This window comes from Pteropus alecto, unplaced genomic scaffold, assembly GCF_000325575.1.
Source record: "Pteropus alecto unplaced genomic scaffold, ASM32557v1 scaffold359, whole genome shotgun sequence".
NCBI lineage: Eukaryota > Metazoa > Chordata > Mammalia > Chiroptera > Pteropodidae > Pteropus > Pteropus alecto.
This window is the reverse complement of record NW_006443119.1, coordinates 2,217,294-2,233,691: the sequence shown is the minus strand read 5'-3', so window position 1 is coordinate 2,233,691 and position 16,398 is coordinate 2,217,294. Positions and strand designations below refer to the sequence as shown.

General features: G+C 37.9%; 1 protein-coding gene and 2 pseudogenes across 1 annotated transcript in view; 2 read left to right on the top strand and 1 right to left on the bottom strand.

Annotated features, from left to right (window-relative positions):
* Positions 1 to 239: 239 nt before the first annotated feature.
* Positions 240 to 353, top strand: LOC112471869 (annotated as a pseudogene).
* A 603-nt stretch (positions 354 to 956) lies between these two features.
* LOC102897619 lies at positions 957 to 1,691 on the top strand (annotated as a pseudogene).
* Positions 1,692 to 8,989: 7,298 nt separating this feature from the next.
* The window catches only part of PPP1R15B (protein phosphatase 1 regulatory subunit 15B), an 8,082-nt gene continuing 673 nt past the window's right edge, over positions 8,990 to 16,398 (bottom strand). The window contains 2 exon segments of the mRNA XM_025040499.1: positions 8,990 to 11,675; positions 14,606 to 16,398. The exon segment at positions 14,606 to 16,398 is cut by the window's right edge and continues 25 nt beyond it. Coding sequence (XP_024896267.1) covers positions 11,418 to 11,675; positions 14,606 to 16,398 — 2,051 coding nt within the window. The 3' untranslated portion in view covers positions 8,990 to 11,417.

The window sequence follows — 16,398 nt, the reverse complement described above, 5'->3', positions numbered from 1 at the left end:
TAGCATACAAAAAACATGGACCATGGAAGAAAAAAATTGATAAACTGGGCTTCTGCAAAATTTTTAAATTTTACTCTTCAAGTGACATTATTAAGAAAATGAAAAAGCAAGCCACAGACTGGGAGAAAATATTTGCTAAACATTTATATGATAAGGAACTTATATCTAGTATATATTAAAAAAACATACACACACACAGACATATACACACACAACTTGGTTAAAAAATAGACAATGGAGTCTACAGCCATGCCACCCTGAACATGCTTGATCTAGTCTGATCTTGGAAGCAGGGTTGGGCCTGGTTAGTACTTGGATGGGAGACCACCTAGGAATACCAGGTGCTGTAGGCATCAAAAAAAAAAAAAAAACCAGACAAAAGATCTGAACATATCCTACACTAAAGATACTTGTTATTGTAAATTAACATATGAAAATTGCTCCATATCATTAAACATAAAGAAAATGCAAATAGACACAAAAATAAAATGCCACTACAAATCCACGAGAATAGTTAAATTTAAAAAGACTTATAACATCAAGTGTTAGTAAGGAACAACCAGACCTCTCATACATTGCTGCCAAGTCAGAGTTTTCTTCTAAAGTTAAAAATACACTTACCATATGATTCAGCAGCTTTATTCATAATAACCACAAATTATAAACAAATCAATTGTTCATCAACTAGTGAGTGAATAAAATGTGGCATAATCATACAATGGAACACTAGTTAGCAATAAAGAGGAATAGTCTACTGATATACTCAACAACATAGATATTTCAAAAGCATTATATTAAAGAAGCCAGACACAAAAAGGTACATACTGTATGTATGATACCATTTTTATGAAATTCTAGAAAAGGGAAAATAGTGATAAAAAGCAGATCAATGGCTGCCAAAAGCTGGGGGTTGGTTGAATACAAAAGAGCATGAACAGCTTTTTCCGGCTGGAACCATGGAGGGTGCAGAAGAGAAGTTTCCTTCTGTGCCAGAAACCCCTAAGAAAAAGTGAAAGAATTTTGCAGAGCTGAAGATCAAGCTCCTGAGAAAGAAGTTCTGCCCAAAAGATGCTTCAAAAGACAAGGAGGAAGCTTATCTATGAAAAAGCTAAGCACTATCACAAAGAATATAGGCAGATGTACAGAACTGAGATTTGGATGGCTAGGATGGCAAGAAAAGCTGGCAACTTCTATGTACCTGCAGAACCCAAACTGGCATTTGCCATCAGGATCAGAGGCATCAACAGTGTGAGCCCCAAGGTCCAAAAGGTGCTGTGGCTTCTTCTCCTTTACCAGATCTTTAATGGCACCTTTGTTAAGCTCAACAAAGCTTTGATTAACATGATGAGGACTATGGAGCCATACATTGCATGGGGGTACCCAAACCTGAAGTCGGTCAATGAATTCATCTACAAGCATGGTTATGGCAAAATCAATAAAAAGCGAATTGCCCTGACAGGAAACACATTGATTCCTCATTCTCTTGGTAAATATGGCATCATTTGCATGGAGGATCTGATTCACGAGATCTATACTGTTGGAAGATGCTTCAAAGAAGAAAACTACTTCTAGAGCCCTTCGAGTTGTCTTCTCCATGAGGTGGAATGAAGAAAAAGACCATCCATTTTGTAGAAGATGGAAACACTGGCAATGGGGACCAGATCAACAGGCTTATTAGAAGGATGAACTAAGGTATCTACCACGATTATTTTTATAATCTGGTCAGTTATTAAACAGTGCCTGTTTCAAATTGAAAAAAAAAAAGCATGAGGAAACTTCTGGGTGATGTAAATGCTCTGTATTTTGATTGTGGTAGTATTTACATGACTGTACACATTTGTCAAAACTCATTGAATTTTATACGTATATAAATCATACCTCAATATGCTGATTTTTAAAAATGGCCTTACTATCACGGAAATTGGATATAGAAATGATACCCTGCCTAATGAAGAAATGCCTTTTATAACACTGACCAAGTTCCAATGAACCTCACGCCATCACTTGAAAGATCGATAATGAAGACATAACATCAACTGATTTAAAATCTTAGGTTTAAAGTCATCACTAGTAATACTAGCTTCTCAAAAATATCTCAAGTACTATAATAAACACAATGTATACATTGAAAATAGACCTTTCACACATTTAACTGCTTCTTTGAAACATGTAAATTAATAAATTAGTTAATTGTTATGGGGGGGACAGCATATCCATTGGGAGAAGGAGGCTATGGAAATTGTCACTTGAGTTAAAGAAAAGTGTATTGTGCACCTAAGACATTCTGGCCCCTGTGCTGAGGACCCATCCACCAAAGAGGTGGCAGTCTACAGGAAGAAAAGGAATTGCAAACTACAATTACAATTCAATGTGATATGAACAGTGATAAAAAGGTGTACAAGGTTCTGTTAATACTGAAAACAAGATAATGAACTCTAAGGATATAGAGATGGAATCATCGTCAGAGATGCCATCAGAGGGAAGATGAACCTGATCAAGGAAGGTAAACACTCGCTATGGACCCTGAGGGGGTCTATGCCAAACGGGAGGGAGAAGGGACACTGGCTTCATATAACTTGTCATCTCGCTTGAAACAACCTGGAAAATTAATTGCAAGAACATGTACCTGCTTCAATCTTTTGAATTCCCAGCAGGACTAGTCTTCTGTAATTCATATTCCTCTAAAAAAACGGCCATCCCTCAGGCAGTACTGGACTACACCCCTCCAGGTCAATAAAGTTGTGACTCTTGGCAGGCTGTCCTGGGGAAAGGAATCAGTTCACAAGTGGATGTCTAGAAAATATGGCAATAATAAAAATAATAAAAATAATAAAAAAATAATAATAATAAATAATTCTGGAAATTAACCAAAGAACTGAAGAAATATGAAGAGCATTAATTCAAGAAAAATGAAAATAATAAAAATAACCTCTTCTGTAAGTTACTGAAGGTACAAACAAACAAGGAAAGAAATAAACTCTTACCCTCCCTACCCAGACAAATCAAGCAGAAATAAAAGAAAGGAAAGGCACCACAGTAAAACAGTTGAAAGATGCCTCAGTCACTGCAGGCACAAGAAAATTGTATGCACACGCACAATGGCCTTCCATTCTGCACCCCTGAAAGACGGTTGGGGGCAGCCCCTTGGAGCCAATACAACCAACCAAAGAGCAGTCTTGGGTATCCACCTGGCCTTGGCTACTTTACTAGTTCTAAGAAGGAAACAGTCAACATTAGTATAAAGCCCCAGCTCAGTAGTTCTTGAGGTTCCTTTCCAGCTTCCAGGCCAGTGACATGTACAACTGTAATTAAACAGTAATTCTCCATGCCTGGAGCAATGTGGCAACCTCTCTCTCCTCTCATTGAGAATGACTGCCCTGACTCACAATAGAATACAATAGAAAGCTGAACACTGAGCAAATAGTTCAGGGAGAACAAAGCCCTAACTGGAAAAACCCTAATACTCAAACCCAGCAAATAACCCTGTATCAGCTTCTCAGATGCCACCTCCGTTTCCCTAAATCCTCACTACGTTCATTTTATTTTCCCTCCATGTGTATCAGGAAGAATCAATTCATTTGTTTGTAATTAAATACAAATCTTGGTTCTCTCATAAGAAACAGCCCCTACTTCTGAGTAGTTATCACAAAAAAATGAGTCACAGCCCTAGCACGGGCAGGGCATGGAAGTTTCCCAGCTTGTTTATACTGAAGAATGACCTCCAAGTAAGCAACAGCCATCAGATTAGGAATAACAGGAATCCACCAGGCACTCGGAGACAGTAATGCCATCTAGTGGAATCAACAGAGTATCTCTAGTGACCCAAAGCCAATCTTTTGCCAAAAGGGAGTAGAACAGGAACCTCTGGTGTGGTGGGAAGAATACTTTTGTACTCTAGTAGAGAATATTAATTCTGGAAAAGAAAGGTCTCAGCTGATTTGATTACATATTAAATTCATAAATTAACATGTACCTTATTAATGACATTCAAATTAATTGAGTGGTATCCCTACCCAAATTGAAATTTGTAATTACATTCTACAAATTTAGAGCTTACTGAAGCTTGTCTCTATAGACCTTTCAGTTCTGTGGTTCTACATCATCTACAATTGTGGCACATTTTGTTTCTAATCAGACATGGCTGTGTCGATGAAATCTCAGTAAGGACTAGATGAGAGGCGACTAAGAAAGTTATTAACTCATTCAACAAATATCTATCGACTATCTATGATTTGCCAAGCACAGTTCTAGGCTCTGGGCTCACAGAGTAAACAAGACACATAGGGTCCCTGCTCTCAGAGTTTACAGACTAGTGAGGATGGCAGCAGACAAGAAACAAGTAAAAATGTTAACGAAGTCAGAATGAACATAATTTTAAAAGATGAAATGAGAAAGAAAGGTGTTGGGGGATGGAGTGGTTAGAGGTCTCTTGGAAGAGATATTTGAGGTCCAAAAAGGAGCTAGTCTTCTCGTAATGAAATTTGTTTTTAAAATAACCATTCCTGAACATACATCCAGGTGAGCCTCTTTCAAAATTCTTCTGGGACTTCTCTCTGGTTTTTGCTTTCAGAGCCAATGTAAGAACTCCATCAAGAAAAGCAGGCTTGGGAAACAAACAAACAAACAAAAAAGCATAGGCGATAGGGGCTTTGTTCATTCCTCTCGTGACCACATCAAAATTGAGACAGAAACCCAGAGCAAACAGCAAGTAAAGTCACCTGGGATCTAGATGAACAGAAGCACTACAACTAGGAAGAAAAATAATTAATCAACCTGCAAAGGGTAGAGGGTAGGAGGGGACGAAGATGCGAAGATGCCTGGTAACCTAGCGGCTAAGTGGGACAGAGGCTGGAGCAGCCACAGAGGCCTCCTCCTCTTAAAGGGGTTGTGTCCACGTTGTGGTGATGGACCTGCTCGCTCTGAGCACCAGCGCAGGGGTGGCTGCACAGGGGTCACCAGGGACTTACAGGGGGACACTGAGATGTTGAAGTGAGGGCCGGAGGCAAGGCTCTTTCCAGGGCAGAAATGCTGGTGGTATCCATTGTTCCTCTGTTAAGCCCTCCCTCCTCCCAATGTGCGGAGGCAGCACCACCATAGCTGAGACGTCATCTAACTGAATAACAGAGGTCACTCCACCCAGAGGATTCCCTGAAACTCTGCTTCCCCTAATTTGTGGCCCCAGCCAAGCCACTTCCAGGTGTGTCCTCCACAAGTCCCATGCTCCTTGTTGAACAGCACCAAAACTCACACTGGTGGCAGCTGACCTCAGTTTCTGGTATGGTTTCTTGAGGCAACTATAAGCACAGCATCAGTGGATTGCTTGCTGAATCTTAACAGGTGGCCCTGGAGGGGCACAGTCTGAAGCTAAATTTGGCCCACAGCTGAACCCTTCTCAGGACTGTGCCACTGGACGCCTTCTTCAGAAATCCACACTAAGACAACCAGGAGAATTAGGAGCTTTGCTTAGTACCTAGAAACAGACTTGGAAAGACAGCCAAAATGGGAAGACAAAGAAGCAGAAACCCTGTGACAGAACAGAACAGAGATCCAGATATAATGAAGTCAAGTAATCTAACAGATGTAGGGTTCAAAACACTGGTTATAAAGATGATCAATGAACTTTTGGGAAGTGTAGATAAATTCGGCGAGAACTTCAAAAAAACAAATATGGAAATGGAAATTATAAAAAAGAACCATTCTGAAATGAAGAACACATTATCTGAGATGAGAATTATATTAAATGGAATAAACAAATAAACGAAGTGAATAAAGAAAAGGATCAAATGCCTTATCTAGAGGATGGCAAAGCCAAGTACACCCAATCAGATAACTGAAGAAAATCAAGATGTTGAACAGCTGTTTGAAGAAATAATGATGGAAAACTTCCCTAACCTGGTGAAGGAAATGGACATAAAACCCCAGGAAGCTCAGAGAATTCCGAAAATCAGGGATCCAAAGAGTCCCACACCAAGACACATCATAATTAAAATGCCAAAGGTTAAATACAAAAAAAAAAGAATATTAAAAGCAGCAAGAGAACACCCATAAGACTGGCAGCTGATTTCTCAAAAAAAGCTTTGCAGGACAGAAAGGCTTGGCAAAAAATATTCTACACAATGAAAACCCAGGATCTACAACCAAGAATAATTTATCCAGCAAAGATGTCATTTAGAGCTGATGGACAGATAAAGAGCTTCCCAGACAAAAATAAGCTAAAGGAATTTATCGAAACCAAGCCAGTATTACAGAAAATGCTGGAGAGACTTCTTTAAGAACATGTATCAAAAACATGACTAAAGAATGGTAATAACTACATTCCTATCAACAAGTACCTGAAATAGAAAAGAATTAAGTGCTCCAACCAAAAGATAGAGTGGCTGAATGGATAAGAAAACAAGACCCCTACATATGCTGCCTACAAGAGACTCACTTCAGATTAAAAGACACACACAGACTAAAAGGAAGGGAATGGAAAAGGATATTGCCTTGATGGACTTAGAGGGTATTGCACTGAATAAACTGTCAGATAGAGAAAGACAAATATCACATGATTTCACATACATATGGAATCTAAAGAACAAAATAAATGACAACAACAAAAACAGAAATAAACTCATACAGAAGAATATTTTGAGGGCTACTAGATTGGAGGGGGTTGAGGGGGAAGGTGAAAAGGGCAAAGGGATTAAGAGGTATAAATATAGATAGTTATAAAACAGACAAGGATTTATAAAGTGTAGCACAAGGAAAATAGTTCATAATAATATAATAAATATGTAAGGCAGAAGAGGGTACCAGATTTAGTGGGGCGATCACTTTTGAGTTATATAGATCTCTTATTACTATGCTGTACAAACTGAAACTAATATACTATTGTATGCCAAGTATAATTGAAAAAAAGTCATTGAATTGTACAATGTAAATAAGAGTAACAATTGTGTATATTTGAATAAAGCCAGAGAAAAAAAGAAAAAAAAAGCCTTAATTCAAAGCAACATAATCCAGTTTAACTTTGACCCTAAACATCTTTTGGGATATTTCTGAAAGTTACTCCAATTTCAGAGTGTGTATATTAACTTAACGTTCTGGTTGGGAAATATGCAATAAGCTCTGAAGAGCGAAGAACTCTGTGAGGTCCTTTCTTCTCCATGGAGAGTATCTCTAATGAGCACACACCTTGGCAATTGTGCTGTTCTTTTATGAAGTTCCTCATCTTCCTTCTTCTAGGTAAGGATTTATAAGACAGTGGTGAAAAAAATTTCAGTGGACAGGAGGAAACTGGAAAAGGATAGTACTGAGATGAAGGGAAGAGTAAAAGATTAAATGAAAACCTGAAAAATGGCTTCAAAGCTTCTTCCCCTATAGCTCAGCTTTCTAGACATAATAGTCTCATTAGATCTCTAAGGTCCCCTCCCCATGGGTCCAGCCACTTACTTTCCAAAAATCCAGTTCCCTGTCAATGGTAAAACACTGATGTAACACAACTGTTACATAGTAATACTACCCCCACCTCCACCCTGTGCTCTCATCCCATGTGTAAAATTATCTCTTTAAATCACCTAATGTCAAGCCTCTCACTAAAATGTATTAATTGAAAGCTTGTTTGATGAATCCTCAGTGAACAGGATTAGAAGAGCTCTATTTCTATTTATTACACATATTGTTATAGATCTTGTTATCATGCTGCCTCTGTATTTCAAAGTCATAACTGACACAGTCTCATTGGAGAAAATCCAGAGAGAAAAAGGCTGTTTTGTATTGATCATAGAGCATTCAACAAGTGCATAAGAAAAAATTCCTAATTTCCAATGTAGAAAAATTTCAAAGATGTGACATGTGTCCTAATCAGTTAAGTGAAGAAATATCAAAACCTCTTTATACACATGAAAAGAAATTTAAGTCTCTCACCTCAAAAAGGCACGCTGGGTAGCATACCTATTTTTTAGAACATAGCAAGAATGCCTTTATATATCTCTATATTAGATGCTTTTATAAATGACATTTTTATGAGAAAAAAATATTTCTAATACTTTTTAAAAGTATATACAGAGGAAGGTCCAAAGGAAGTTTCCAAATGAGACCACCAAATTCTATGTGTAACTTGAAATTTCTAAGGTCAGCAATTATATTTGCTTTAAACTTTTGATTAAAGTAGGAAAAAACACACCACACAATTTCTATAGGATATCAAGGAACATGATAGCAAGAAAATCTGGCTTGATGTGAATATGCCTTCCTGGAAAAAGACAGCCAAAAATGCTTAACTTAACCCCAAGATGGTATAAAAGTATAACCTGGGGCTGTCCATTCAGTTTGTACTAAACACTGATTATCTGCAACTTAATGTTTCTTTCCTTCCCATTTACAATTATACCTTTTATAAATTTCTTCACTGGCTAGAAGAGCCAAATATCTAAGAATTATATTATGCCTTAATCCATTAATAGGCTTGCTATAACTCAAATGTTTGCCTTTTTTTCAGGGTAAAAAGTTTTTTCTAATGTCACCAGCACATTTATTCAATACCATACATCATGATTTACAATACCATGGTTATCATTAATGATGCACAAAACAGAAGCAGATTTCCCTGCTACTTAGGAGAAACACTATGCTAATTCCAGCGGGCAAATTGTACTGCTCCTGTGAATATTTTTGATTTTACTGTTTTCTTTGCAGCGGAAGTAGATGGCTGGACCAATTTTAGATTCTAATCCCCAATCTCTAAGCCTCGCTACATTTCATACCTAAAGAACCAAATTTTCCTTTCCATTATTAAAATGTGGTTTGCAATTACAATATTTATCCCATTAACATTCCTGTCCTTCAATCAGCTAAGGTGCAATTTACAATTCCCATAACCTTTTTAAACCACAGAAATTTGTCCAGCACCTCTCAATTTATAGTGCTTCCACAAAAATAACTGATTTTCTCCTAAAACTTCTGCTCCAAAACCAATGTAAAATACTACAAAACATAAAATACAAAGTTGAACCAAAATATCACATAACATTTAATAATTGCAAATATATTTATTACAATTTACAGATTAGTTGTTATATACACAAATAGAATTTTACTATAAAATCCCAACAAACTGGTAACATTTAACTCATTGGTCTACAGAAGCCAATTTAGAAGTCTTTTAGTCTCTTAACTTCACCTTCCTTAAATTATAAAAAAATAAAATCTGATAGTTTTGATTTCAAGTTAAAGATGAAGAGGTGCTATTATTACATTTCAACATTCAGGGAAGTTTTACCTGTCTGTACAAAGCCCTTCATATGCTACATTGATACTTAAAGCACCATTGCAAGACTTTAAATGAGTAAAATGTTCAATTAAAATTTCTAAGGATTTTAAGATCAGGTGGAGGTTTAACTTCGTTCTAACAACTAGGATTAGGATGAAACTGGTAAGAATTGTTTTTCTTCTTCTATCCAACTTAAAAATAGTCCCTTCCATCCTTCTCATCATCCTCTAACCACTTCTTTTAAAGGAGGGTAGTAAATGGGAGAATTGTTAACCAAGCTTTTACTCATTTGGTACTGAGACTGAAGTTGGAATCCTAAGGGAACAGTTTCCCATGATCCAATTAATGTAAAGATAGCTTTTATTTTCAAATAGGTAGGGGTGCTAGATTTCAGAAACACAAAACACATCCCAAGTCCCTGAAATAAAATAGTATACTTCATTCTGGTTTTAAAAGAATTCCTGTACATTTTCAAAACACTTTTTTCAAGGCAAATGATGCCTTCTTCCTGCCTGACAGCCGGTGCCTGGAACCAGCCCGCTTTCCTGGTGTTACACTCGATTCTGTGAATGCATTCCCTATGATTACCTGAAGTAGAGGTGCAGAAAACACGTTGACTAAGGGCTCTGCAAAAATCTTACCAAGTTTTATGTTGTTGCACTCTCAGTGTGTTTATGTACGAAAATATCTAACACTGGAGGCAGTTCTTAAAGCAAACCAGATAGGAATAAAACAACGACCTGGTAGATTATAAACTGAGGTAGTAACCCTGCAAGAACTTCTGATAAAAACTGTCCCCACACTGAAATTCAAAATTAAGAGGTCCTCTATTCACGTTTTCCATTACCTATAACAGGAGGCACATGGAATAAAAATAGATCATTAAGGAGTTGGTTAACATTCCCTCAACCTAACAGATGCACACCATGTCGAGCTACTTATAAACCAAGCACAATCAGTCACTGCAAAAACCTGGATTCAAAAGTAAACTTTGGGCTATAGATATTAAGACGTTCTAGTTGTTAAATCTATAGTTCTATCCTTTCCTGAAAGTATAGGCCCTGCTTCTCCCATTATTAAAATGGAACACAATAAACTTGGATACTGACTGAAGGCTATATTTTACATTTCAAACTGGAGAATGCAGAACTGGCCATTTCCAAATTTACAGTGTCATGCTAACAGGTTTTTAAAGTGACAGTGCCGAAGCATGATATTAATAACACTGGTTTTCTGTTGAGAGCATATACAACAAAACCAAACTGCTCTGATGTGTCCTATCTTCTTCCTAGGAAAATTCTAGGCTTTTAATTTTAAAAAATAAATGCCTATGATGTAATGATCACTTTCTGGTGTCTTTTATAACAATTTCCATCTGTTGAAAGATACAAAGAGCCATTCAACTGGGAACTACAATACATATACAGAACCCTCTCCAAAAAAACAGTTTGCACAGAAATTAAATATGTTAGATATTAAAATTTGGAAGAAATTTTAGCGTTCCCAAAGTAGTAGAGAGTAACCCACATGTAGTTTTTGTGGCAGTCCTTGGAAATATCTTAGGTGGAACTTTACCCAGAAATAAAACCCACTATACATTTTCAACCCAAGTCATTTTTAGAACAACAGCAACAACAAAAGTGACACTAGATAATATATCTTAAGTTGGTAGCATATACAAGATTATTTTCTTAGCCTTAACGTAGACGGGCCAAATCACTGAAATAAGAAAACATAGAAAAAAACATAAAAGCCCATTAATTTCAGAATGTTGAAGAGGGAAAAAGAAGAGAGCCCCAAGTTTTTATAGACAGGTACATACACATCATTTAAATTAAAATGGAAAATGGGCTTTGAACCCTATATTGTTTCCCAAGAAAATAAGTTTCAAAAGTGCAAAATTACACCTTAAAAGGTTCCCTTTTCAACCTCAGCAAGCAAACAACATCCAAAAACACATCCAACTAAATAAACAGTGGAAGATTAGAAATCACACTATCTCATCCTTCATTATCAGAGCCTGGCTTCAAACATGGACATCTGAGTGGGATATGTTGCAAAACAATATTAAACAAGGTCGCTGGATCCAAGTTACATATCCTCTTTAAAAAAGTCAGAGGACAGCTGCCATTTTTTGTTTTAAAAGAAACCTCTCAAGTAAGAATTAGCGTATGCTAGGGCCAGACGCTATCAAATCATCTGAACAGGGCTCGAAAACACCAAGTCCTTTGAAGCATGTCTCCTGCAGTCTATGAAACATTCTTTCTCTGTGCTCAAATGTCAAGCAATATCCAATAGCATCTTCTGTTTCTTGAATTCGTTTCTGGAACCTGCATCCGTCTCGTGCAAATTCTTCCCATGGTCCTTTTCGATCCTCATCTCCACTTATATAATACTCAGTAACTTCTTCAAGGAAGGTTACCTATGAAGACAAAGACTAACTTTATTAACTCTCTGGGACCTTACAAACATCATTGAGGTAATTAGCCCTTTATGTTACTAATTCTTTCAGAATATCAAATATCTTACAAAAATATTTGGCCTCAGCAATAAACAGAAGTTAAAAAAAGACAGTTCTGACTAGATGGCATCTGAGTAAAACCATGGGCAAATGCTACCTTAATTTTACACAGAAACACACACACAGAGTCATGTCTCCAATCCTTCATCTTTTAACTCCCCTGCCCCCACCTTTGGCTTTTTAGGTTAATAAAATAAATCCAACTGGGGAACTGTAATTTTTATGATGTAATTAATCCTTACTCTTTTTTTAATCTTTAAAGATTAAAAAGATATTCTTTAAAAAGAGTATCGCAGTTCTGTGATACTCTTCTTCCAAAATGACAAAAGATTTCAGAAACATACCTTGAAGTCAATGCTTTCTTTATAGCACAAAAGCTTTAAAAATTTTTTCCACTTATTTCTATTCTTCCTTTTCAAAAGAAATTTCACTTTTCAATGCTTTCCAATATTTGAATAATAAACCTTTCATTACTAGTTTTGTAATCAGAATACAAAAGAGAAAGTTACTTTATACAAAGTGCAGCAAAATTAACATATCTTTAAGTCTGTTATTATAAGAGACTTTGTAGTTAAGATAAAAACCCTCTTTGTATTCCTCAATATGCTATCACTATACATGAAATTGTGAACACTATTATATATGATCACATGTAATGAGTGACAGTTCCTGTTAATCTCTACTTAATTTCCAATACAGAAATTTTGTAAGATATCAAACTCCAAAAGTATGTACCTTCTTGCTTTAAAGTATGTTTAATAGTTACATCAGCTAATCCCAGGGTGGCCTACTACTTTCATTCCCTTTACATCAGGCCAACGAATGCCCCCGAGGACAATTAGTAGGTATGTAACCCCTTACTAGATATTGCATTCTAGTGTTATTTATTGTGTCACTAAGATAGGTAACATTTACATAGTGTTTACCATATACCAGGCTCTTCAAAGCACTTTATAATTTTATCTCATTTAATCCTCATATCAACCCTATAAGGTATGCACTATCATCATTTCCATTGTACAGATACGGAAAAAGACCCACAGGTTAACTGGCTTGTTCAAATCGAACAGCTTCTATATGATACAATCAGGATTTAAATCCTCAGTCTGGCTCCACAATCTGCACTATGATATACCAGGACACAAAGCATTTTAAATTCTCAGATCTGAAAGCTTCATTTAAAGAATTAGGCACTATCCATTAGTCCCATATACTTAAAGAATGGAAAGTAGGCAAAGGCTGCCAAATAGTTTTACCATATTTTAGACATAATCTTTTATAAATGTTGCTTCTAGTTCACAGTCAATAGTCTCACATCTACTTGACTCATACCATTTTTACTCAATAGCAGGTTAAAATGAAACATGCAACCAGGCTGACATCCCTGACAGTAAGAGCTACCATTTAAAAGCAAGGCAATGAACTATGAGTTTTATTTACTCATCTTATTTGAATCGTGCAATAACTCATACAACAGATATGATTATGATTATTTTCATTAGATAAATGAACGAATCAAGGCCATGAGAGGTCAAGTCACTTCCCAGATTTGGGTGTCTTTCCAAATCTCTTGGCCCTAACCACTCGGGCCCTAACACAGGTCTCCAGATGTCAAGTGCTCATTCCACTGCCTGACTTTGTTTCTTACCTATTCACTAAATAGGTCAATTTGTCATGGGCCCCTTAAAAAGATACAGAAAAGTTCTTTTATGGTGACATTTACAGAAGTGTAAACTAAAATTTAATTTTAACATGACTTATTCTGCATCTACAGATAAGACATAAAATTACCACATTTAGAGATACTTTCTACCCCAAGAATAGTTTCAAAGTATTAAGTTGAACATTTGTAGCCAATGGATGAGAGTACTGTCCACTGGAAAATCCCTGAGGCTTCAGAATCTGCACTCAAGAATATTCACCTGCTCCTTTCTCTGTCCAAACAAAGGTACAAATAACCAAAGAAACTTTTCCTCTACAATAAAAGGTACTCTGTGTTTGGGGAGGATTTCTCTCCAGTTATTAACTTTAGTGAAATAAACAACTGAGAGGGAAAAAAAATAAAGCAATTCAAAAAACTGCCAAAATAAAGTTAACTTGACAATGTGTTGAAAGATAAAATGTTCTATGAAGTTTTAAGACTAGCCTGGGAATAGGAAGCAACTACTTAAAATAAACCAAGTAAGTGATCATCATTTTATATGATTATTAACCTACAGCTGGCCAATGATAACAGGTATTGCATTCTTAAAGAAAAGGCAATACTATTTCCTGTACTGTTTTTGACTGTCAATCAAAATCGAGTACATGTCACAAAGTTTTTAATACTGAAATCAGTATTTTCCTTTCATGGCAAAAATCAGATAAATCTGACTTGCCCCTTGGTATCATCATCCCTTTGGATTCTAATGGACAAGAATGAAGACACTTATAACACACCACACACTTAACATTTTTAAATGCTATGGCTATCCTTGGACCTTCCCAATCATTAGAAATATTAAATCATGTGTACACAAGGTTTAATTTTTCTGCTCCTTAAAGAGTGAAAAGTTGAAGCTTGTAAATAGCTCAGAGCTGCCAACTCAAATAAAAATGGCACTTTCCTGCTAACATCTATACACTGGCATCTTCAATTTGGACAGGAACCCTCTACTTGAGGGGGTAAAAAAGAGGGTCATTTCTCAATCCAAGTACATGGATTTAAGACATTTAGAGGCCTTCTTCAAACATATGCACTATTATTCCTCCAGAAAAGTCATGCTGCTATATTTAACCATATAGAAACAATCCTTACAAAATATCAAGCAGTTTAAAAGAAAGAAACAAACCTTTTTTCTCTTGATTTGTGTGTGTCTTTCTCCAGAAAGAACCCCACCCTGTACCAAGTCTGGACATTCACTGTCTTGGCTCCCTAACGGTTGCACCTTATAAGACAGTGAGGTGTGACACTCAGAAACAGCCACAACGAACTCCGATGGCCTCTCTGAGTCATGACAGCCTTTCCAATTTTTCCCTGATGTTTGAAAAGGAGCCTTAAAATTTAAAAGGTTGTAGGGGTCATCTGAATTACAGAAAGAGTTCCACAGTTTGAGACTCTCTGCTTCATCTGCACTAGATTCCCAGTCATCTTCCTCCCCAGAATTATGGTCAGGAGACTCAGGAAGGCTTCCAGTTTGGAGAGAATTCTCTAGATCAGACTTGTCAGGCAAATCTTTCTCTGAGTCAGAAGAATCTCCAGGAACAATTCTGGCAGAGGTCTGAACAGCTGCTGTAAAGTTTTGGGGATTATAAGGATCTACACTGTAGAAAGAGTTCCAAAGGTGAAGCCCTTCAGAGTCTTGTTCAAGGTCTGATTCTGAGAGTGAGCTATCACTATCAAAACCATCATCCTCAGCTTCCTCATCCCAATCCTCACCTTCTGAATCAGAACTTATTTCTAGGTCACTGGATGCACCTCCCAAAATATAATCTATCAATTTATTACTACACGCCGGTCTGACAGAAATGGGACGGTCATCTTCTATGTCTGAAGGGTCAACTACACTTATTTGGTCCTCCCCAGGCTCTCTTTCCATAGGTACCTCACAAGATGGACAACTTTCCGGAAGACCCTGTTTTTCCAAAGCAAGAGGCACCTCTTTAGTCAATTCTATTTTTTCTTCCGTGGGTTCCTGGACGGTTCCGGGAATGGCTCCAGCAAAAGGAACAAACTGTGTCAGATTATCTATGCTCGCCTTCGGGTCCATCCGGAGAAGGCTGTGTTCCTCCTCCAGACTGTGGTAGCCATGATCTTGGTCGGGGGTGGGTAAAGCTTGCCCCTTGCTAGCCTGCTGAAGAAATTCCAGCCGTTTCATGCGAACATGGTGGATTTCTGGCCGACCTTCTCTCGAAAGAGGTGGACATTCCTGCCACGAGGTGTGAGTGATCTCTGCATTCAGTGGCTGGGGATGAGAATGATCCTCAGGCAGACAGCTGCTCTCTGAACTTACCGTCTGGAAACCAACTAGCTCGCCATTTCCAACGCCGTTCTGATAGCTAAGCGCTACACTCGGAAGGCAGTCCAGATAAGAGGGGTTCAGCAAATAGGAGACGGTGCTGAAATTGCTTAAGCGCTGAACGTTTTGAGGCTCGGAGGGCGAAGGGCCAAGTTCTCGGTCGGAAAACAGACGGGCTTGAAGGCTATTTGGCAACAGCTCCACTCCCCACAGCTGCTGCTCGAGGAGAAAAGCGTGGGCCGCGGGGTCCAAGGCCTTTCCCCTGGCTTTCAGTTCCAATTCCAGATCGGTAGACGAGCACTGCCAGTGGATCCCCTCCTCTATCCAGTCCAGGAGACTGGCAGCCGCGTCGGCCGAGGGGTCCAGCCTCAGCGAACTCAGAGGTTTCTGCGACGCGGGGGCGACTGGGTCCCCCCGAGCCCTCAAGGCTCTCAGAACGTTGTAGCCTCCAGAAAAATCTATCCATCTGGATGGAATCATCTCACCGAGAAGCTGGCTCCAAATGAGCAGCTTCTGAAGCAGGCTGGGGAGTGGCGCGAAGAGCTGGGAAAGCAGCTTCATCCAGTAGCTGGTCCGAGCCTCGGGCCGAGAAAAAGCCGTTTTGGGGTCCCCGGGATACTCCGCAG